Genomic DNA, 25816 nt, shown 5'->3' on the forward strand with positions numbered 1-25816 from the left:
CGACACTAAATGTTGCTGCGGTGTGGCGAGTCTTTAAATGTAGATCTTTCTAATGGTTTGACAATTGCTTTTCTGGTTTATCCGATTATTTCCTTGGATACGCCAACAACGCATGAATTAAGTCAAGCATTGTTAGCTACGCAAGATGCCAATATAGAACAATCCCAGAAGCTGTAACTACAGTGGTGCTAACACACCTTGAAATTATTGCCACAATTGTTCCTACATAACATCCATTGTTTCGGCTTTTGTGACGCATAAATGTAAGAACATCAGTCAAATTTTAACAGATTATCGAAAGTACGTGGGAACACGACTAGCCTCAACTAACAGTTATTGGGATTGCAAACCGCGAGCGAAGTTCTCCAAGTTTGAATATAGGGGGAACAAATAAAGGATAGAACGTCTTCTGCTGTTAATTTCCTTGGGCTTTATTGCAACTTTTTATTACTCTGGCAATAGTAAAAGAAAAAAAGGATTGTAATTACAGTAATTGTTAAGCGACTTTGATTTCCCGTGGTTTTTGCAAAATTCAAACTTTCACTTTTAAATTGTCCATTTATTTCTTTAGTTTCTGCTTGGACGCCGCCGAAAGATTACCCGTCAGTTATTACTATTAATTTTTATTTTATACGTGTGCACCAAAATCAATAAATTACAGTCCCGACACGTAATAAGCATGCTCCTTTGCCGATAAGAGCACCCGGCCACCTATCGAAGGTCCGAAAACTGTTGGTATTCCGATGGGTCAACGCGCGGCACTTGTCACACGTCTTGTTAACATTTTTGGCGCGCCTCGTCCGGGTGGTCCGACCATTGTGATTTACGACATGCGACACCCAAAGGGCGCGCCCGGTTCTGGAACGCGCTCCTAATGAACCGCCGAATTTTTCTTTTTTGCCCACTGCGGCTGCTACTGGTTTTGTTATGCAAATCTTAGAAGGTTATTAGGGAAAATTATGTAATCTAGTTACGGAAAGATCGATGGTACTGGGCCCCTGCGTTATACGAGTATAATGACGCTAATGGTAGTATAGATGCCCCTGGCTTCAGCTGAACGTGTAGGTATAAATTCAAGCTCAGTTGTTTACCCTTTCTTATAAAGTCAACAATGCCCATACACTACTATAACGTTTTAGGTTCATTCACGTGTGAAGTTCCTAAACAAACATTTCGGCACTTTCGAAAGTTACGGTTTACTACCCGTCAATTTACAAAAGTAATTTACAAGTGCACGCCCTATCTGGGGACCTCCAAGATGAAAGTAAAGTAGCTTAAAATTAACGCAATCAAAGCGCCGAAAATAAATAACGAGGAACGAGTCTGAGAATGCAGTCCAAGTGAGCCGAATTAAAAGTGAATAAATCATACAGCAAAGGGGCCCCAATTAAACAAATGTCGCCCTGTCGGGCTCTAATAGAGCGACGCGGTGTGGTCGCGTTTGAAACCGCTAATGAAGGCGGCGATTACTTCGAAAAAGTCGTATTTCTGGATTTTTTGGAATTGTAAGGAAAGCTGTTTGGTTGATTTGGAACGATTTATGTGCATTCGGGAATTTGCCGATATCATCAATGTAAATAAAGTAGGTAATAATGGACACAAACATTGATCTTACTTAAACACACTGAAGTAACAACTATCAATGGCGGTAAAAAAATTGTAATGGGAAATTGAACTTTGCATAATGCTTTGATTTGTCTTTTTGAAAATTCATAACAAGTCCACCAAGTCCATTGGAAACGCAAAATTTATTTCCGATTCACAGGCTGGAGGCTCTTGAAAAGTAGAAATTCTATTTCGTGGTAGAAATAGTTAAAAATGAAAAAAAAATAAGGTAACTGAAATCGAAACTAAATGAAATCTAGGTCCAATTAGGAAAATTTCTAGTATTCGAGTAGATACATAAATAATCATTCATAAAATGTAAAGAAAAGAAAAATAGATACATTTGGAAAAGCTGCAATAGAGTGGTTGAAGGGAAAAGAAACCGGCATTGTCTTTTTTGTCTTGAAATGCAAAGACGTCCGGTGTGGAGCTTGAATTTTCGGACATCAGAAATGTTCGAGATGTATGTTTTTTAAGTAAAGTCCGAGCTTTGCAAAAGTCTATTTAGTTGCACTGTTTTGTTTCTGTTAAAAGTTTAGGTCTCCAGTCGTGTATCTTTAGAGACATGCCTTGGTCATTATATTTTGTTTCATATTGGAGAATGGATGTATGTATTTGTGCTAAGAAATCATGGATTTAGTTATTCAGACAGTGATTCAAAGGATTATTCAAGAAAAGAGGATTCGCTTTGCCTAGCTTTACTTATGGTTTGAGTAATACCGTTGAACCTCTTCCTCTGGCATGGCCGATAGTGCCGCCACGTTTCCAATTGTATTGCCAGTCTCTCTAAGTTGGTATATGTCCCAGTTTAGTTTTGGTTCTGTAGACTTTATATTTACTGTAGGTTGGTAAATATACTCATACTCAAAAAGAAAAATTGTTACATATTCTCGAACTTTCTTCTTTAATTTTATATAATTGTGTATTTTCCTTTAAAACGTATTAAGATCTCCTTTATGTATTAGATACTTAATCAATCTCTACAAGCCCAAGTTCCATCCAGATCATAAGCCCCATTATCGCAGTTACAGAGCCATTATACCGCAACTCCCTTGCCCTTACCTCATTGTCCGGATAATATTATCTGCAAACATCAAACATTCCTTTGACAGGGGAGTCGTCCCACTTCATCCTTCGGGAAACATTTGTCCCTAATTAGAGCAATTGTTGAAGCAGTTAGGAGCTCCTCGGTGACATTAGGGGGCATTCGGGTTTTGAATATATAGCGGAACAGTTTATTTTAAAGCCCTTAGTTAGGACTATTTTTGGCCGCTGAAATGGCGATATGGGGGTCATAAGGGCCATGTGGCGGGGCAAGTAATGTGCCACAGTCCGTTTAAGAAGTGAATTATTATTATCCGTTTTAATTAGGCTACGTATGTCGCTTTTTGATTATGTAATATGTATAATGAATGTATGTGAATTATAATAGAAGTACATAGTATATAATATGAATAATAATAGAAACTGTTTGATATTCCTTAAATTTTCATATAATGCGTTTTTCAGATTTACAAGGAACGTAGAAAATGCATTTAGCAAATTACTTTCCAATACATCTGGAATGTATGGCAGATCAAAAGCATACTTTTAGTGATTGCGTGACGCGAAGCTCATCCATGGCATGATTTTTCCATTAAAGTTATTAGTAAGAATAAAACTTCAATTAAACATAAACGAGATAACAATGTGTTAACCAACCTTTTATAATATATTTGTAAAGAGACATTTTTAGAGGAACTATATCTGCAAACTTCTAGTCTGCATGTGTTTTCAAAAGACTTTTTTCTAGACAGTTCAGAAGAATTTATTTGGATTCTGATCTGGAAAACTACTTAATTTCAACTACCTTCAAAATACACCTTGGCAATTTCTTTTCTAAAACGCACACATGCCATACAGCTCTAATAGTGGAGGATGCCGAATTCACTAATGACTTTAAAAAAAATATGAATACGTTGATTCACCACACGACAAGTGGTTGGAAGTATGTTAAGATCGAATTCACTCAAGAGCAAAGCATACATAGGTTAGACATTCCCAAACGTTACGCATATTACGCCATTCTGACTGTCAAGAAATCACACAGACTATACCAAGTTTCATTTCGATCAAATTACATTTGGCAAACACCGAAGTATCAATTCTATTTTTAAATTATATAAAAAAGTTACTAGAGGTTTGCTTCTAGGAAATCCGATACACACACGCCGGATATAAAATAACTCGGAATCAAGCTTGACATTACAAATGATATAAGCTTAGTTTCTTTGGTTACTAGAGGAATGAAGGAGGATATATCCGAATTGCAAATCTTGACTAATCTATTTAATTTGGTAACAAATGAAGCAGCTGTAAGGAAAGAGGGAAAAGCGAATGAATCCCTAAAAAGTGCGTTTCCTAAATTTTTAGATAATGCAGAATCGCATTTAATACATAAAGTTATAAATATATTAACATCTGTATCTCATTTTGCTGTTATGAATATTATTCTCCAGTTGATAATGATTGTATTTCCATCCTTTCAATTTTACCGTTTTCACGTAATTGACTAATCTAGACCTCAATTTCAGAAGAAATTCGCAATAAACGGACGAATGGACCACGTCCCCTGTCGCTATTGCAATTTCGCGGTATGTAAAGAGCGCTTTCAAGTTGTGATAGTCTCGGACCACACACGTTGGCGTGAGTCTTGATCAACGTACGTCCACTATACGGTTCGCCTTGTTTAATGCGAAATTAATAGATACAGCAATTTATTTTTAGCAAAGTAATTGTTCACTAGAATTTGCAGGTTTTTCCCTTTATAGCGAGACGAATGACGCTTATTAAATAAGAATATGTTTTGTCCTACATGTAATTTATTTATTAATGAGAATATCCAAGGTTTTGTGTCGAGAAGAAGTGAAGATGAAGTTCTTGATTGAATTTTCAGCTTTTTTTGTGCAATGTGAATGAATTCTTGAAAATATTGGCATTTTAATGGTTGTCCCTAGAAATATCTTAGTTGACGGTAACTGTAATTGAGAAAGCTGCCTATATTTCATCATAATATTAAGTTTCAGTTTTATCAGAAATTCTAACTAGTAACAGCTCAAATTACCACAAATCTAATCTGGTTGACATTAACAAATTGAAGAGGCATCTCGTACAAGCAAAAGAATAACATAAATATGCATATGTTTTGGTTAAGTAACTGAAGAAGTAATATCAACGGCTTTATCAAAATAACTGGTTTAAAAGTGGGTTCGTTAGGAAAGGCCGACAGAAAGAGATTATTAAGATAGAAAGCAATTAAGTCACTGTTAATTACTTTATTGACCAGTGACAGTTGTTTATTAACATGACGGGGTCCGTTTACAGATGTTTATCTGACCTTATCGCTGCGTGTGTGGCGTTTACATACTTTTCAAAAAGTGTGTACAATGTCTCTTTTCCGATTTCAAATAAAAATAGAAGAGGAAAATCTTTAAAAAACATCTTAAAAAGTTTATTATTGCTCCATTAGCACACTACGTTTCGCAACTCCTTAGTGGACCACACCAACAAGTCGCTTGCAAACAGTGACCACAGGTGAAGAGACAGAATGAAAAAAGAGCTCCCTTAGCCGAAAATCTTCCGCCACCCTAAGTTGGACCTTGTTTCCACGTAAGTAGTTGCAATCATTTTGCTCTCTGGAAATATTGTATGGATTCTGGCCTTTGTGGGTAGACTTTCGACCTTCCCACAAAACCTTTTCTAGGGACTTTTCCTCTATTGGCGTCCCTTATCTTCCTGGTATCTTAATCTGTGGTTCGTCTTTTGGTAGATTTTCTATAGCGTTCAGTATAGCTCCTGGTAATAGTGGCAGCCTAAGCTGATCAATGGTTCAGCCCTTCTAGAGCTTTCCTGTTGATTCTGCCGTTAACGCTAGTTCCCTTTAATCGCACGCGTTTTTCACCCACACGATTGCTCTGAGCAAAGTTGACATTCTCTTATTTTCATTTTTTGCCGAGTTTGATGAGGATCTGTTCAATAGCAGTTTGATAGTTATGCTTTGAGCAAGGCAGTGAGACGCTTTCGAACTAATATCAATACTTGTCTTCTCTTAAGATATAGTTCAATCCAGATCTAGAGTCACTATCTGAAGCTATTTGAGGAAAATTCTCTTCCTGGAATGAACAGTCAAGTTCGAATGGGATATTCTTTCCAATGGGATACATCGTTCTTAAGAGGGGATGTGGAATGTACTGCTCACAGACATCTTTGCATCATATTCCCTGAACTGCATCATCGTGATATATGTATGTATTTAGCAAAATTTAGGTTAGCATGCAGAATCATGTGTCGGAAACACAATTACTGAAAATGTATCACTCACTTGAGACTTATCTAGGTATTTCCTTAGCAATTCTGACCGTTATCAACTACAATACCAAAGTTTAAACTTCCATCAATTATAACACTACCACACCATTAATAACATCATTCACTGCTTCCAAATTTTCGAAATTGGTTTCCTAATCCGAGCCACAAAGATGACTTGAAAAATTGATCTCAAAAGCTAGCATTACACAGTATTCCCTTGACAATTGTAGATGTGATATTGAGATGTCATCTGCATATTTGATGTGTCCATTGTACTGACAATGCTGGTTCCTACTGTATTTACCAAACACTCACCGGACGATTTCTGCTCAAGAAGTTAACAATGGACTTGTTTATATTCTCTTGGGTATTAAGCCAGTAGCTGGGTTATTGATAGGAATGTTCTATATGGCACTGATCATAATGGTTTGACATTAAAATTAATTAAATGTAGCTGAATGTATAGTATGCATGTTTTTTTGGGGGTTGCTATCAAAATTCTAGGGCCCTTGAGAGTTGGACATGACCGTTGAAAGTCACTATTGAAGTGCAGATAAAAAACAAAAATTACTTAAACGACAGCTTATAGATAAACTACATATATATTTTCTTCTGAGCTCTTGCTGGTACCAGCAAAGTTTAATTGCCTGCAACACTTCGAGGGTAATAAATTATCTTCAAGCTAGGTTTCGGCTCAGCTAGATGGGCTTGTGCATTAAACGTGATGAATTATGTAGAGCAAATTTGTTGATGGATTTAAAATGCCTCTTTCAACCGTGAGTTCTTATTTTTAAAAGAGGATTAGTTGATTCGATTTGTGTCTTGGGTGAAAGCTTGATAATAATAAGGCTCTAAAAACCAATACAGCGACAGGGCATCAGTAAGAGGGATTGCGTTTTCAGTGCATGTTAAAAATTTTAAATAAAATGAATAAACCGTTCTGTACAGTTTATGGAAATAGTTGAACGTAATTCAGTCATTATTTCATTATAATGCATTTTCCAATGGGCCCAATGTAGTTGGTTGAGTAAATAAAAACAGCGATTAGCACTTTTTTCCTCATAGCTCGTACAGTTTTTGAGATAATATATCAAAATTTTGAGAATTTGCTGCTAATTTTTTCATGTTACATCAATGGCCATTTATTCAATATTGTAATTCCTTGTTCAATAGGAAAGCTTTTTTATATCTTGCGTTTCTTCCGAATCAGTCACCTGCTATTTCTTTGTGAAAGTATTTAGAAACGCGTATGAATTTCCCGTGAGAAGGATACTCCAAATTTCAAATTAATATCTCATAAGCTATAGGAACTATGAGAAAGAAAATAAAATTGATATTGACATAGAAAAAATTAACGAAAACCTCACAAAAGGAATAGGCGTTCAAATAGAAATGGAAAGAAGATATTGGGCAACTCGACGACGCTTTGTGCATTCCTACCTACTGGCGAAAACTTTTTAAGCGAGTAAATTTAAATACATGCGTATTATTCAATATTGTTAATTATTCATTATTGATATTTACTCAATCTGACCAGCAATTATTTCAAATCAATTGAAGGCAACAATTTAACAAAAAAAAACATTTCAACTACTTAGCAGTAATTACATTCATAATGGCAGCCATTGAATACCAAATTATCTAGATTCGTCCATATACGGCTATTTATATTATACCACTATATGAAAAAGGATGAAATAAATATTAGTTGTTTTATAGATATCTGAAAGGCTATGTATTTAATTTGCCAAAGGAACAACAAAAATACCTACAAAAAGTGATATATTCAATAAATTACTGTGTAATGTTGCTACTGGTAAGATTAATTGAGCATACACATGATTGATGAAATATCGGTGAAATTACTATCAACTTCGTATCGATCATTGATTTACAATTGGGAGCGGTACATGACCGGAGGTCATGCAAGGAATTCTAGATCTATCTGTTTAATCAACTTGAAAGTCTACGTTAACTATACATTTATTCATTCAGTATTGTCTGTATTTGTATGTACGAATGGTATCATAATTCCCTGAAAACACAGGAAATGGTTCTCTACGGCGCCTGAAAAAGACCGCTTTCTTTCCTTAAGAATTAATTGAAATATTGGGCTTAAAAAAATTTACTTGCGCCATGGTCAGCCGATCCCATCTCGTTTAAATATTTGCTAGTAACGTACACTAAAAAATTCATACATGATTATTTTAATTTTCACTTCCAATGTGATATATAAGTCTGATTTTTGTCTTAAAAAATGTTGTCATTGCTAGAAAATGAAACCTCAAGTATCGAAATAAAACAAAAAAATGACAAGTTACAAAGATAATAAGTTTCTGTGCCTGGTAGTGTACGGGTTCCTAGGGCGCGTGTCTTACGATGGTATTCCCACTACACCAACATACACAAGTAAATGTCATAAGTTCGTAAGATTCTGAAATATCTCAGGTTAAATGTGCATTGTGAGCTGTTAGTGTTGAATAATCTGAGACCGATAATTTTCAGTAAATTCCATGAATGCCCTCGCTCTTATATGCCTGGAAAAGTTGCAAATACTTTAGTAATTTTGCCCTAAACGAATATGGTATCTCGAGACATATTTCAACTCAGAGAACTAGGTAGCCTAGCAAACTTCTGTTTGTTTGAAGTAATCATTTACCTTGATTAGATTTACTTTTTCCTGGATTCTATGTATTATTGAGTAGGCTTCCGGTAACCCAGCAACACTGATGCTAACAGAGATAAATTCGTCCAGGATAAAATATTACTACTAGTAATGTAAAGAAACTGAAAGAACGTCGCTACATTTATTTATCTCCATACCCACAAATATTTTGGATTTGGATTTCCCTTTGGTTTTTATTCTTTTGTTTGGATTATTGAAACTCGTAATGCATCCAGGGTTATACTAGACATCACGCAATGTCTAACACCTCGTGATTCGGGGGAGAGGCTCGTGCAAGGTGCAATAAACTGCTTTTTATCAACACTTTCCAACGTCAATGTGGGTGCATAAATCAACTGATAAGTTATGGCTTAATGGTGCGTTACTGAAGTAACACCCTATAATTTCGGCCTACTTTGGCTTTCGTGCTGTTCTCGTTATGTGAACGAATTTCACTTGGTGATTATTACTTCGTGGAGTTAAGGCCTTCTTTCAATATGAGCTTTCAGTGGAGGTAGCCATTACTTGAGTGAAATGATTCTATTAAAATTTTATGTCGATAGAGCTGCTTACATAACGTATATAGTATTGTGCAGACAACATTACGGCTCTAGGTGGATAGACAAATCAAGGGGAATTAGCAGGCGTCCATGTTAATATGTAATCATCAGAAAAACGTCGCGATCAAAATGACATTAACTTCACTTTCTAAAATGAATGTGAAATGTGCTTTTTAAAAGTGAAAACATAAGAACAATAGGGCTTTCCAATGAAAAACCTTAAACAGAATCCCCAAGGTGCTTTTTTTTAAATATAGTTTTAAAAATAGACTCGCTCCATCTGACATTATATTTTAATATATTTTTTACTAAGTCAATTCTCGATTTTTCCATCTACCTAGTGCCGTGATCTTCACTGTATTTACTGGAAAACTTTCCATTTAAGCTGAACACTTAGTTTATATTTGGTTACATTTTGTCCTTATTAAAAATAAAACTTCGCAGTTGGCGAAGTTGACGGAGATAGCTTATTGGAATCAAAAACGAAAGTCATTGATTAAGTTACTTACGATTATTATGTATACATACTATATACAATAATTTTTTATTTTCCTAAACTTCATTGTAAATAACTCGCAGATCAGATAAATACACTTAACATTGCTAATACCCCAAATGATTTCGTTTCTCCAATCTCAAAATCCTTAATGCGATCCACATTTTCATGATTCACCCACTATAACCGAATTGAAGTTCGTCAGTCTAAATAAATTAAAAGCCATTTACAAAATCAGTTCAATAACAAGGAGGTTAAAGGGCTAACCGATTCAAGCCATCCATAAGTTATAATTGATTTATTGGTATATCGTGTCCAGCGCAACACCCGTTCTTCTAACGAACAATTAATTTCGGAAAATATAAGGAATTGGGCGCGGACCGCTCTCCATTGGCCATAATTCTTCGCCATCGCCTTTCCCCAGTTCAATTACTTATTAACCATAATTGATTTATATCCTTCTGGTTGCCTTACTCTAATTGATTTGGATTGGGTATTGCCGTGAACAGGATTGAAATTTATGTCCAGCGATGGCCCGTATTTATTATTCATTGACGTCCATTTGGTACATTACATCAAGCTCGTGCTACGAGTCAGTTGCGGTTAAAGTTGCCCAGAAAATAAATCTCTTTAAGAGCCGGAGGCTCAGTGAAAGTTCAACACAGAGTTCAATTCGGAGATAATTGAACCTTCTTGAGCTCAATAAAACAGTTAAAAAGCGCCCTCCCTGAAACGATTGCAAAAACCCCCTCAATGGAGCATGGAAATCGTCAGGGGTGTCAAATGTCAAACGTTCAATTTAAAAGTTGTACGGAATGCGTAACAAATCGGCAATCTCGCCTCCACGTCCCAATGACGTCAACTTTATTCTTGAAAGTTATTTAAATTCCAAAGTTTCAATCGGTTGATAGTTTGATTAAATTTTCCAGCCGAGGAAATTGCATTGCTCAACAACCCTCTAAAATGGGATGTTTTATTCTGGGAGGGTTAATTTTAGAATGGGATAGTCAGATGGGAACGCAAGCAACTTTATCGGTAATTGAATTTGAAACACTGCGAGAAGAAAATCAATTCTTGAATATACTCAATTCATGAAATAAGTAGATTTATTAAGTTCATGAAAGCTTTGATTTTTTTAAGCATTATATGCTTAGCTACACCAATCATAAGCAATAATTAATGTAAGGAAATGTATCCCAAACGTCTAAGAAATACTATATTTCATCTTTCATAGGTTTTAGTACTATAGCGAATCAAATAAATGCTGCTCACCAAACACTGTGGTAGGTACTTCACGAGCAGCTTTTGTATCATTACCACCTTTAAAAAGTGCAAGCACTAGCTCCGCAAAATTACCAGCCATGTGTACATTTTTGTTAATGGTTTTTGCTACGTATCACAATCCAATCGGATTTTGGTCCAATAATTCTATTCTATTCTATAAAATTTGGTAAGAGGGAGAAAATTTTTTGGTATGTGTTTAGATAATTTTGTTACTTTTTTCTTAATTTATAAATATAAAAGTTTCTCGCCTACTCGCCTATTAATGTCACTGACATAAGGATGATTCTGGATATATTAAATGACGATGGAAAAGCAGCTCCAAAAAATAGAAATTTATTGAATTGCATTAGAATTTTTGCAGTTGAAAGTATGTGAGTTGATAAAGTATAGATTATAAATGAAAATCAACTAATAAAATATGCAAGTAACAGAGCTATAAGGTGTTTTTCACTGAAAAAGAGAAATAAAAAAAAGTTTATAAACATCGCGTTTTAGATTTTTATGAACAATATTTAAAGTTTAATAACGAACTAGTTTCTTTTTATATAATGTATCTGAGTATTCTTAAAATGTTGAGTTTTTTTTCATATACACACGACAGCTAAGTACCTACGGTGTCTGTACAGCTAATATGAGTCAAATTGGTCACTCAGTGTTTCTCATCTAATCTCTTCAGATTCAACATCTATGAAGTAAAACCCCAAAATAACAAAGCATAATAAAACACTACCGAACAAGGAAATTTTCTTATGTCAGTGCTTCTTTTTATTTGCAGCGTAACACGTTTAATTACCACCGTGACCTTTAATTTCACAGGCATAAAAGGAAATTACTTTAATTGCTATGACCTCTTCTGCTAAGACTGATGAGTTTTCGAAGCTAACTGAATAACATGCTGGAACGCACTTCGATCGTTTTGGAGTCTACTCCGGCTCAATTCATTATTTTCAGGTTGTATTCAACGGAAAACAATAGATCTATACAGCGACCTAGGAACAATATTGAATTTGAATAATTCAATTCTAACCAGATCGAATCAGCTTCAATCAGTGGATGACATACGGTTTCGGTTAAGTGTATAAATCAATTACGACAAATAGGACAAAATTGAATGTGTTCTAGCCCAGTTGCCACATCACAGTGAGTGGTTTCTGTGATTGGATTCTTGGAATTTTAGAGAAATTTGTTGTAATTTTTAAATCACGTTTAGGGATAAATTGCAAATGTTTTTATAGGGCTGAGATCAATATTCAAAGAGTATCATAGTTTCAGAGGAGGACATGATTAACGGCAACACTGTGAATTGTATCAATGATTTGACAAGCGATGCCACACACCATCCGAGTCATTATGTGGGTAATAAATCGAGGGCCCAAATTAACACAATTAAAAAATAGCGCCGACTCATTCCGAAGTCAGATTCACATTTACATAATTTATTGGTTGATCGCTGCAAGTACAGACAATCGCATATATTGGAACCAATGTAACCACGAATTTTCTTAACTACCAAAATAGGAACTGTGATAATATATAGTATTGTGAAGAAAAAGCTAACAACGTTCAAACAATACTTTTTTGTTGCTATATGCAGAAGATTTTGACATGAAAAAAAAGTAAGGGTGTGTCCAGTATGATGAGAATTGATCACTCTGAATTCCTTTAAGAACATGAGAATCTCGGAAGTTGTATAAAAAAAAACTGAATTGACCATAAATGAGAGCATATACATATGCGCATTCTATGAAAACTCTTACTATGTTTTGAAAACTTCAAAATAGTGAAAAAGGAGAGAACGTTTCCTCGATCATCGTTTCTCTTATTTCAAAACGAATATTTTCTTCACTGCTTCTTGCATCATAAAAAGCAAACTTAACCAGCTGCTTTTAGAAAATGGGTTCTCCATCAGGAAGAATTTCTGAATTCAGAAATCGACGCAGCATACACATTATTTTTGCCATAACATATATATTTCTGACATTCTCAACTTAAAGATAAAAATGCTACCTGTTCCGCTTTACAAAACTAATTCCAAGTAGCAGGACATTATCCTAAATGCAACAACACTGTATTCTTAAGTTTTAGCATACCTAGACACAACAAAATTCGTGGATTCATATGGTAACTAACGGTTTACGTCCTATCGTCTTCAGAGTTGATGTCCCAGCTACTCGCTTTGTACGCTTTTATTGGTGGTTGTGAGAGTTTTTGAGCTGCCGAGATCCTGTGAGACATTAACTATACAGGGTGATTCAAAACTATGGGATCAAACTTTTAGGGATTATTCAGTGCAACAATAGAAGATATTTGCGTATAAGAATCCATGTCTGGAAGTGTCCCTAAGGCGTTACGGGTGTCCGATGTTTTAAGACGGTTATGTGCAAAAATGTGTTTTGTCGAGTTTTAATACGTTTAATTTTAATTTACTTGTATAAAATAATATAACAATAATTGTTTAAAATGTTGTCTTTGAACTTGAATGCACCTCTTTAAACGATATATATGCTTTCTGAGAGCTTGGCAAAAAATTTTATAATAGTTTATTTTGCACATAACTGTCTTAAAGCAACATAAAACCGTTGCGGTTTAGGGAGATCTTTCCGATATGGGTTCATATAATCAAATGTCTTCTATCGCTGCACCGAATAATCCCTAGAATTTTGATCCCATAGTTTAGTTTTGAATCCAAAAATGAAAAATGAGTGAGTACTACCGCTAGGTCTCAGATCTCGCTTTAGATGTGTGGGTTCTCAATACAACATAGCACTCATTACTATAATATACTATCAAATCAATGTTGTGGTGCAACAAGAACACCTCACTATTACCGGTGAGGCTTGATGGCACAGCGTAGAAAAGTTTGCTTTACCCTTCAGCCTCATTAATTTTACTTTTCTTAGTACAAAAAAAGGTTTTTAAGCATCGCCAGACATTGAACAATTTATTATAATATATCCATTTTCTCTACAATGCAGTAAGAAATTAAACTTTTTTTAGTAATTAACCGTAAATTAAGGTGTATTTATCATCTGACAAATTCATATTAATTGATAAATATATCCAAGATGTGAATCTGATATTTCAACGCCAAATTATGTTTTTTTTAATGATCACCATACATAATCGTCTTTATTTCAACTTGAAATGCGAACTGGAAGAAATCATGAACTCCCAGAGGACTGAATTCCCACCTTTAGCAGGAACTAGGTGTAAGGGGATTCTAAGCACTTTGGGTTGAAAACAAAACAACCCTTGCTAAGCTAATCCACTGGTTCAGGGCAAAATAAACGGACAGCTTTCAGTCCAGTTTTAGAATAAAGTTCCTCCAAACGATATCATATGATATGATAAATAAATTATGGAGAGCAATTATCTATCAATTTTCAAATAATTCCAAGAGTGAAGTTGATTATATGTAGCATTTCAGGTCTGGATGACATCACAATAGTCGAAATTACAATAACTTATCAATTTTTTACTAGTTAATGAAGTATAAGACAAGATCTCGAACTGGCACGTTTTATCCGAACCGTCCAGTTTGAATCATAGGTTTGTGATCTCGTGTTCGATATATTCATTAATGTTAGACCGACAATATAATATATTAGGTATTTTAAACGCAGAAGCTGATGTGATACTCGAAGAACAGATAATTAACAAAATTATAAACTGAAAATTTGCAAACAAATCTGTTTTATGATCATTTTACTGGTAGTAATTGATTACTATTAAAAAAAAGGCACATACTTAACTGAAAACTTGAGCAAAAAAGAGGGGATCAGAGGCTTCAGAACTTTTAAAACCCGGTCCATAGGTTAATAAGTCTAATATACAATCAAAGACTGGGGAATTTAGCAAGAATATATTTTCCTTAGAAATTAAGAAATTCTCCCTGTTCTTGCTTTGACTACATAATTACTAAATTAAATATTACTTTCTATGGTAAAATTACTAGAGGTGGAAAATTTAGTAGTGGTCATGAACTTGAAATCATTTTTGCTGAAAAACCTGGTAAAGAAGTTTGATCTGCACCTAAAGCCAGGAGTGATCTTCGAAACATACTGAATTAATATCATAGAAGGCACCGTTAACGCTGGAGAAAGAAAAAACCGCAAAACACATGTTGAGGAGTGTGCTGAAAATCTACAACTTGAAATTTGGAATGTATGTTTTTAGCGAATTGAATGAAAAGTAGTGTGTTATTCAGTAGAAATCGAAACTGTTTCACAACTTTCGACTTTGCTAAATGGTGCTTATAACTTTTTAGTTGCATTTTATTGAGCTTCTGTTGTAGGTGTGCATGATTAAGTTAATTTTATAGTATCGCCTTTAAAACATTTTCTAGACATCTATGTAGATTATCCTTTTTTTTGTTGGTGAATTTGAAAGAAACATAGCAATACTAACTTTCGGGAATACCTACGTAATCAATATTAAAATAAAGAAATTTGGAAAAGAGAAAAAATCTCTCAGGAGAAGAAAGAGTACATCTTTATCCCACAACTTTGACAATATATTTCTAGTCCCTGTGGCCACAATTTATGGTTGAACATAAAGTGAAAATAAGGCATACTTACGTTAATTTACAGCTTTTCGGTGACGAATTCGGTATAAGTTTAACAAAAAAACACAATTCTGACATTATTACGACATCTTTTAATAAATATTTTTTACATAGCAATTATTTTTATTAGAACCAAAGCTATACAAATGTGTAAATTCGCAGTGAAAATAACTCTTTTTGTGCTTACAACGGAAAAAGTTAAACATGAGTTTAATGAAGGAAACAGGAAATCAGAATGAGCAAAGTTATATCAAATTTGCTCCCACAATAGACATTCTTATAAGACATAAATCTATAAATACCGAGATTTTCTGAATTATTTATTAATTTAGTTTACATCCAATACGTACCTAACTAAGTCACAGACGAAATAGTACATTATAGTTATCTACTGCAATAAGTATATCTTTGTAACAATAAAATATAATCAGATATTATTTACAATACTTTACATACTAGTGAATACTCGTACAAGTCTAAATTGCTAATTTTCCCTTTAGGTATCAAACACGAGTTTAAAAAACCGTTATTTCGAAATCTACTACATACTTTTGATAATTTAAAACCAAAAGAAACCAATAAAGAGGAATTATTGTGAGAAAAATAAAGTCATTTTAGACTGCTTTAGTATTGCAGTTGAAACTCCTATACATGGGAAATGCAGATAGTCACTAGACAAGTTTTTGCCATTCTCCCTTAACATTGTTTCTTAATTCCTTGATTCTCAAAGAGCCAAAAGACTGACGATCAAATATAAAAACCAAATTAATGCGAATATCCAACTTCATTTAAACACAATCGCTTGGTGTGTGGCGATTCTCGTATAATAAATTTTTATAATTTTCTCTTTTAAGATTTGACAAATTATCAGAGGTCATATAGATTTGATGGATTTTTCAATAGAAGCATTTGTATTTATAGAAACGTATGTACACATACAACTTTTTGCTTTTCAAATCCAATGAAAATATCACAAAACAATAGACCCTATAGACCCTACGAAAGTTTTCCCTGCATTTTCTCCAGCTCTTCTTCTTCCTTGCTCAAAGGAATTGTGCTATGATTATACAGGCCCTGCGCCATCAGCTGCAATGCTAAAGGATTCTTTTGACCTGAAGCTTTTTTGATTTTAGCTCTTTTGTTTTGAAACCAAATTTTAATTTGGGCCTCATTGAGGCCCAACTCAGCGCTGAGTTGTTGACGTCTCCTTTCTGTCAAGTATCGATTTTCGGCAAACTCGTTTTTCAATCTGGCTAGTTGGGCTCCTGAGAAGGCGGTGCGAGGCCGTTTTTCCTCTGGAATTGCAGGTTTGGTGCCAGGTTTCTTTATTCGGCGAGTTCTGGGACCTGGATAAAAGAAGAGATGTCTAAAAAGTTGCTTTGGGGTTTATAAATGAAATATCGCCTCATACCAAGTACGTAATCGATTACTAGATTTTGAAAAAACAAATATATTTCTTCAATACAGAGTGTATCAGAAATAAGTACGTTAATTTTAATTGGTGGTAGATCTCGTTCAGGGCAAAATTTTTTCTATGTACCATTTTCCTCGAAAACCACTTTTTCACTCTTATATTTCCATCCTTAAAATTCATGACAAGCCAATGATGTTTGTTGTCGAGTTAATATTATTTTTCAGAAAAAAGGATCGGAGATTGACCTGCTGATACGCGTATGCGGTTGCAGTGTTGCTCTGAAAATAATGGTGGTTATTTTGAGTACCTTTTATGAATAAAGTAAATCGAAAATTTTGTGTATTTGCTTAATGTGTCCTTTTTTATTAACGTGAAACTCTACTTGACAATATGAAGTTACTTTATAAATAAATCTTGTTTTATAATTTAGAAAAATGAATCACCAATAATCGTAAACATTTCAAACGTTAAGAATTCCGCGTAGGTACAAAAACTTGCCAATTTTTTTGCGGTTGTTTTTGAAATATGTTTATCGCTCAGTTGACGAGGTCAGTGCCGAGTAGTGAAATTTGTGCAAAATTATTTTTTTATTTCATCTTGATAATGAAGTGATCGAAAAAAAGTATTAGGGAAAGTTGTTGCCCTTGAAGAGTTCTACCACCAGTTAAAATTAACATACTTATTTCACACTCTGTATAATGGGAAAATATTTACAACTTTGTGAGCATAATTACTTTGAGAGCAGAGGTCAGAAAAAATACAACTCTCTATTTTTATGAGAGCAGGGGGAGTTGCGAAACTTCCTGCTTATCAAACTATAAAAACTACCCTTATCAGTAAAAACAATGAAATTTTCTCTACAAATTATATCGGTAGTAGTTTAGTCATATTAGAACCAAATTCTAAATTTTTATACCTGTACAATCTAAATCTGTCTTTTCCGCTGTATAGTGATTGTATTTGAATGAGAACAAATATACATTTTGAGTTTTTACATATTTTAATGAAAAGTTAATAGAACACATGTCTTGATAAAATAGCCTGTTGTATTTTTTACTAAGCCATTCTCTACATAGTGCGTTATTTCTTATTAATCAGTCGAGCAGCATACCGGGTCCCATCACAGAGCAGTTTAGATAAAATAGAGGGATTCTATATTATAATTAATTGACTATATTCAACTACCGTCACCAATTGCTTTTGCAGTATGCTAATGCAGGGATTTATTCCTTCTTGTTTAAAACGTCTTAATCAAGGACTGATATACAGAGTCAACCATTGGCGTATAGTAACGGATACTTGCTATTAATTGCAAAAAGGTGTCAAAATGTATTTTTTTAATATTTTGAATTATGGGCCCTATATATATACGGAATGGCTATATAAATTTGTTTTTTTGTTAATGGGATACCGTAACGCAAAACGCAAGACAAGATGACTTTATAAATAAAAATTATTCGAGAAACGGATACAGTGTGTAAAAATTTCAGATTTTATTTCAATATTTCTCTGTAACTCCTCAAATTTTTGAGACCTATAGTTCAAGGTTAAGATGCATATTTTTCATAGGAGTCCACGTTAAGTGCTTTCTAAAGCCAGTTCAAACACCTATAAGGTGCCATTTTGTTAGGGATCAAGCCACCTTTTAGCACTGCGAAATGTTTTGTGATACACCACTGATATTCACTAATCAAAATTTAAAAAATCGACAGGATTTCCTATTGTTAATGCAACATCCTGTATCACAGGTTAGCCATTAATATCTTTCTCAGCGCAAGCTATGCTATCGAGAGTCTCTAGGAAACTTGCATGTGCAAATAAGTTTTTAGAATTTTCTTATTCTTGAAATCAGCACTAAACTATCTTTTAAAATTAATTGAAAAGGTTTGATTGGATGAGTAGTGCACCTACCTTGATAGAAGAATTGAATTGATGGAAATTAAATGGAGATTAATGAACATAAACAATAAAAAAGGATAGCAAAAATTTGCCTAATGTTTTGGTAATTTATATGCATACCCTACAAAGAAATTTATCCAAGATTTGGCGAGCATGAGAAATCATATTCTCACAAACGTTGATGAAATTGAACGATACAAAAATTGATATAAAATGGATGAAAATCGTTCAAGCGAATAAACTAAGGTTAAACACATGAAGACGATACTTTGAAAAATATGTACAGTATCGGTAGACCATTAGTAGTTATTGGAAGAGAAACTCCTCATTTCAAGATTCGACAGAAATAAAGATTCACATTTTGTTTGAATTTCGACGATGCAAGAATTGAAATGAAATGGATGAGGATCCTTCTGCCAAAAGGAGATATAGTTAAAACACTTGAAAATGGAACTTTGAAGATGAAGTGCTCCGGGAAAATTCGCAATATCGGTAGACCATAAATGATACTTGAAAAAAACCCTCCTCATTCCGAGATTCGAGGAGCACGAAGAATCGCATCCTCTTTTAAACTTTAACGATACAAGAACTGATGTTGAATGAAAATCTTTTAACAAAAAGAAAATATGGTTAAAACGTTTGAAGACGGAATTTTGAAGATGAAACGCTGTCCTCGCAATGAAAAGGGGAATAAAAATTCATCTATTTTACCTGAGTTAACTCAGTTTCTCCAATGAATCCCTTGGAGTCTGCATTAGGTATTTACAAATTCACATGAAATTGAAAAGACTAATTTTTATTTAACGCGACCTAAGTAAAAGCCGAGAATCTGAAATTGGCCAAACAACTCAACTCCCAAGAAGTGTGCAAACTTACTATTGTAATTACTAAGATGTGACTAGTGACAGTTATATTGGAACGAGGAGTCCCGCGAACTCTGACAGCTTCGCAATTAGAGCTTTCGACTGTCAGGTGGGAAAAGAGCTCCTCACGATAATTATCGCCTTCCGGAGAAAATTTCTCATTTCCTCCTTGTCGGGAAGTTAACGAATTACGAACTTCTACTAGACTAACCAGAAAACGTCTTTCGCGAAGTATTTCGGTGGCGTCTTAAATTACTCGGGCATCCAGGACTGGAATTGTGTTTGCCGTTAACATGACGTTTTAATGATGGCTTAACAGTCTGTGGAGTCTTATTTTGCCCAACTATGAAATTGGTAAGGCGCTAAATCGGCCAATTTCTAGAAATTCATGACTCGGCTTCAAAGCATAAAAGACGTAAAACCACAAAGTATCGTTTTCTGAAAATTGTACTTCCAATAACCAAAAGGGAAAACATAAACTACGGTAAAAGAGTTATTCGTCGAGGCATAAAAACAACATTATTGTATGATATATGGTTAAGAGGATAACAAAATTTGATGGCTTTGAAGAGAATTGCCCATTAAAAGTAAGTGAGTATAAGGCCCCATGACAGTGCTCACTTAAGAGTTCAAAATATGAGATGATGTTGTAGCTTTTTATGGTGGCATAGCATTTTTGAACAGACGTATGTATATGTAAATTTCAGTTTGGGTTGTTTGGGTAAGGCAATTATATCTCATTCTATAAGGAAAGTATAGTGTTAAATCATATAAGTTTCATGCTTAAATTCTCCTTTATAACTAAACCGAACAAGAAGAATTATCACCCGGATTTCATTGCAAACATCCTTTTCCCAACCCCATAGACTAATAATAATAATAATTCCACATTCCTCCTCAAATGTATTTGTATAATTACTGCCAAATTAATAAAGGTAATTTGGTGCTTAACGACCGAAGGACGAGCGCTTTCGGCATTTGCATTTCAGTGTTTCGCGAGTCTTGGAAGAGATTAATTGTTCTCCATCTTGGGAATTATGCGTAAAAACCGACCTAATGCACGTTCCTTTTTTTTCTTACGGTAGGCAGAAGTTTTTATTAAGAAGATGACTCGGAAAAGATTTACGAGAGGGAAAGGATGTTATATTAGGACGGTTCCCATTTCAAAAATGAGAAAGAGGAATACTTATGAGAAAGTTGTGCTTTACGATGACAAACTGTCTCGTCATGCTCCTTGATAATTTTCAGTTCTTTATTTTTAGTAAGGTCAATCATTGAAGGTTTTCAGATATAATATACTAATTTTCAAATCAGTGAGTTGAATCGAGAATGATGTATGGCAAGCTATGATAAGGTAAATCCTTTTATCTCAAGTGAGAATGCTGCAATTAGAGAATAGCATAGAAAAAGCTGAGAATTTCACAAATTACCATGCATTTTTTACAGTTTTTTAAAAATATATTTAAAAGGAGTTATTGTTTCAGTTTTAGAGAATTTTTTAACTTGAATACACCCACTAGTGACAGCCAAAAAAAAAAAAAAATTCTCACTCCTCCTAGAAAACCAACAAACCTCGTGTTAATTTTCTGTTTGGACAACCAAGTCCCTTATATGAAGAAACCAAGGTAAAGGAAAATTTGGAACCACTTTAAATATGATGACGGTACAAACAGAAATTATTTTTTGGACGAAGTTGATGGAGAGGTTTATGAGGAAGTAGCGGCTATCTGGAGATTTGCGTTGGTAAGAATGTCCAGTGCATCGAAAATATTTACCAGTAATCAAAATGAATACTCAAGTATCGTCAAATGTTATAAATTTCTGCAGAAATAGCAAATAAGTCCATAAGCCCATCTTAAGAATAAGAAAGGCCAACTAGTATATGTTATATGTAACAAATACAATCTCGAACTTTTTAGTATTGGGTAAGTATTTGAAAAAGTTATCTGCTCCATATTAATTTATGATCAACATTTCCAGATAATTCAAACAAATCGATAAACAGATTACATCTTGTCACTCTTAAGTTCCTTTGTGTGTAACTCATGCCTTATTTTATTATTTGAGATGAGACTCCTAACACTTCGCCAATGAGATACATAAATATACTAAACAATAGATCCAGTGATGTTACTAAACAATGATTTTAATCTACTTATATAATAATTATAAGTTTTGAAGAGAAAAATTAAATGCATCTACTGAATCTGAGGATTTGTATAGTTGTGCCATCTTTAAGGCAACTAACAAAAGACTCATCACTCATCTTTGAATAAAATTCCACTTTTTTAAATACCTATTACAGTCAACAGATATAAACATTCCTATGCCACATATCAAAGAAAACTACCTTAGCCGTAGAAATAATGAAATAAAGGCAGATCATTGGTTAGTTTCTTGAATTTATAATATGTATATACTATACGATTATTGGTAAAGGAATAGGTAAAATTGCCAAGTCTTTGACTTATTGGTCTTGAGGCAAACTAAAAGCTTATACATATCACATCCTCATTATGTTTGTTACGAAGAAATGTTTAATCATAATATTGTAGTTAAATCTGGGTTTCCTATTTTCCCTATCTAACCATCTCAGTAAAATTCACAGATTTCGTTGTTTAAAGTTAGTTCAAGTTTGTTGACTTTCTTATAAAGTTAAGCATCCAATCTAAATTAAGAAACTGTCATAATAAGAAGAATTATAGAATACAGAAGAAGAATAATTATAAAAGTACAAGAGACATTAGTTAATTTGGTTAGAAAAAACTTAGAGGTTTTTGGATTTGGAATAAAAGAGAACAGAGGTATTGGTACAATGGTCCAGGTAAGTTACTTCAACGGCATCCTGGATTAACACAAAATACCTTTAGAAGAAAAAGAATTATAGAAAACAAAAGAGAAACAATGATAAAAGCAATTTACTGGATAAAATATGTTCACTGCCCACCTGTTATCTTAGAACAAAATAATCTTTATTTTGGAACTTTTTTTATTGCTTTTTTAAAACAGTTTTTAGTCTTTAGGTAAATAGTAAATACTCACAGTTAATATGAGTGCCGGTAAGATAAGAATATGAAGTTTTTTTTTGTTTATTTTCTATTGTAGCTTTTTTCTTTTCAATCGTAATCACTGGAACTTTTTGGAATTTTGGAGGTCTTTTGTATTTATCAAATGTGTCTCAAACTTTCGAAGAAATATGTTTTCATTGTTGAAAACCTCGGAGTCATGAAAAACAATCACAAATTCCCTAACAATTTATAATTTTTCTATAAGTTTTATTAAATGAGAGGTAATTGATATTTTATCTGAGAATAAACATTTCAAAAAACAAACATTCATCTAAATCAGTGTGATATTTGAGGGTACTTTATACCAATCAAAGAAAATCAGAAAAACTTAAAATAAAAAGAGTTATAATAGTTTTTTTTTAATTTTCATAATTTAAAGTTGTATTAACTTTCTTATATCTAGCTTCCATGTATGTTTTGATATAACACCTTGATACTTTTCAGTTTTTATATTAGAGCTCTTGAGTTACAAGATACGTAGTGACACAATCAAATCAGTAATAAAAAATTAGATCAAAAATGTGAAATTCAGAGAACATGTAAGTATATTTGAAAAATATACATATCTGTCTATTGGCAATTGAGGTTTTCTGAAGACATATAACGCTTAAAGCGTAAATACTTAAAACCAAAACGCAAATGAAAGCGGATAAGCTGATTTGAAAAATTGTGAACAAGCAGATCCGTTTAACACTGCCTGTAAGCAATTTTGAGATAGCTAAATTTTAGTGGATAAACTTTCACATTTTAAACATTATGTTGCAAAATAAGGTAAATTTGCCTTTAATGTAGAATTAACAATTTGTAAGCTGGTTAAAGGAACAGCGAAAAACAACGAGAGAAAGATGATGATGATAGAAAAGACAAAATAATGGAGATTAGAAAGATGGGTTTTTTTTTGTAAATCAACAGGGCCTCAAAATACCCCTAAGTAACCAAAATTTCGACACTATCCTAAACTACCGTAAATTAAATAATACAAGTTGATATGAATGGATCAGGTTGATTTAGAAGAATTGTAATAATTGATTGGAAAGTAAACTATTACCGTAACATAAATACCTTAACATCGCTACAAGAAAGTATTTGAAGAAACGAGAATCTGTAGTAGAATCCACGTAAAATACCACAATGTAGTTATCTGTACAAAAGAACCGTTTCATACTGAAAAATCTTTAAAAAGTTTTAAAATACTATGGGAAGAATACCTTTAAACAAACCCATGTTAAGGAAAAATCAACTACGAGATGCCATGTTGGCATCTCGCAAAGTCAATCCTCCATCTCCCAGAACCGACTCGGACGTCCTTTTTCTCGATGTGTTTGCTCTTTTTTTAACCCTCATTTCGTACTTTGTTCTCCGTTTCAATTAGTAATTCGTCACGTAGTGAAGCGTTTTATTTCCAAGATTGATGGCCGTCTGTCTACTGCTTAATTATCCGTTATTACGAGAAATGCTGCATTACTTCAGGTGCTCTAGTTGAATACAAGATAGTAATTAGAATTCTTTTTTCGGAGTAATCGATCACTTTTTGCGGTGAAGTGGCGTAAATCTTGGATTTAAAATACATACTCATTAGTAATTTAAATCAGGACAGTGAAACGAAATTATAAAATAAAATAAGCTCACTCTGTTATTTTGACGTTACTAGTTGTAGGGTTGGGGTCATTGGCTACTTACTTCTTCCTAGAACAAAAAGAAAAGAACAAATTAGTAACTAAAGTAAAAACTACATCAAAACAAACAAATACACACTGAAAATAAAATAGTTTTAATGTAACGATAGCAAGTTCCGATTTGCTTGCAATCACGTGACTGCCAATTTTCCACCTCATTGGGTTTAAATCGTGAATAAACTACGGGTACACAGTGGCATTTTTATTATATTTTTCAATAAGAGGCGTTATAAAGCGACCGCTATCGCATAACACGGTCCACTTGGTGTTAAATGACCTATAAGTGGAATTTTAAAGTCTACATCGGGAACGAATTCGCCTTATGGTCGTTCCCCCCCTTCCTTTCCAGCAACAATTTCACACCGAATCACACTTCGGCTTGGTTTATGGGACGAAATAATTTTTATTGGATTTTGTCGAGTTTGAATTCCCAATATTGCAGTTTGTAAATTGATCGGAATTTGTGCAATGTCACATAAAATACCCACCAAAGTAGCAAAAGTGCCAGTGGCGTAACCAGATACTTAAATTTTTCTAAAAAACATTTTCTGAAAGATCCGTCCGGCATTTACTAAGAACATATATTTTTATATAATAGAATTAATTCTCAAAAACAAACAGTAAAATTAGTTAATCTTACCAAATGTCATAGTGACTAATTTCCGCTTCTACAATTCCAAATTGTTAATCATGTCATCACATGACATAAAATCTTCGCAGGCGAGAATCCCCTTTACCTTTTCACTATTTCATAATTTTATAATAAAGTAGACGTACCCGAAGAGGAGGAGAATATCATGGTTGTAAAAGTTATTAATATTGGATTGAAAATTGGAAAATTGTGGATGCTGATATTGCTGACAATGTTAGAATTATTATGATATGCGCAAAAGAACATTATGAGCTTGTAGATATCCCAACACTGATACAACATTTCTCCTTTTTTGTTTATTTAAAATAATGAATCTAAAAATCATTCAGAATGTTCGATTATTTTAAAAATCAGTCACAAAAGTGTTTTTTCTACTACCTATTTAATAACTAAGAAATGCAACAGATTTCTAAATCTGTTGTTCTTATCCATGTGATTGATTCAACTAAACTCGTCTGTATTAGCATTATTTCAAAGTTAGAATTCCAGTCCTCTTTTAATAATTATTTTATATTTTTTAGGAATTGTCCTCTCATAAAAGAGAGAAATTCTAAACTTTTCTGACTTGGTTCAATCAAATCCGTTCATCAAGTGTCACATTCTTCCGATTGGGAATAAAATTAAACATGATCTTAGAGATCCTGAAAACTGACGTAATTCACTAATGTTTATTACCTAATAAATCTTTTAGACCAAGAATAAACGACAAAATTATTCAATGCA

The 25816-nt window shown here is 33.6% G+C and overlaps 1 protein-coding gene across 2 annotated transcripts in view; it reads right to left on the minus strand.

Moving 5' to 3' along the window:
• Nucleotides 1–15603: 15603 nt before the first annotated feature.
• Nucleotides 15604–25816, minus strand: part of LOC136419895 (homeobox protein invected-like) — a 53813-nt gene continuing 43600 nt past the window's right edge. The window contains exons 3-4 of one of the 2 annotated variants that reach the window (XM_066406490.1): nt 24395–24451; nt 16667–16867 (exon numbers count right to left, since the gene is read on the minus strand). In XM_066406490.1, coding sequence (XP_066262587.1) covers nt 24438–24451 — 14 coding nt within the window. In that variant the 3' untranslated portion in view covers nt 16667–16867; nt 24395–24437. Of the gene's footprint in view, nt 16868–24394; nt 24452–25816 lie in introns of both variants that reach the window. The other variant, XM_066406489.1, reaches the window with a different exon arrangement.

This window comes from Euwallacea similis, chromosome 3 (assembly GCF_039881205.1).
Source record: "Euwallacea similis isolate ESF13 chromosome 3, ESF131.1, whole genome shotgun sequence".
Lineage (NCBI taxonomy): Eukaryota > Metazoa > Arthropoda > Insecta > Coleoptera > Curculionidae > Euwallacea > Euwallacea similis.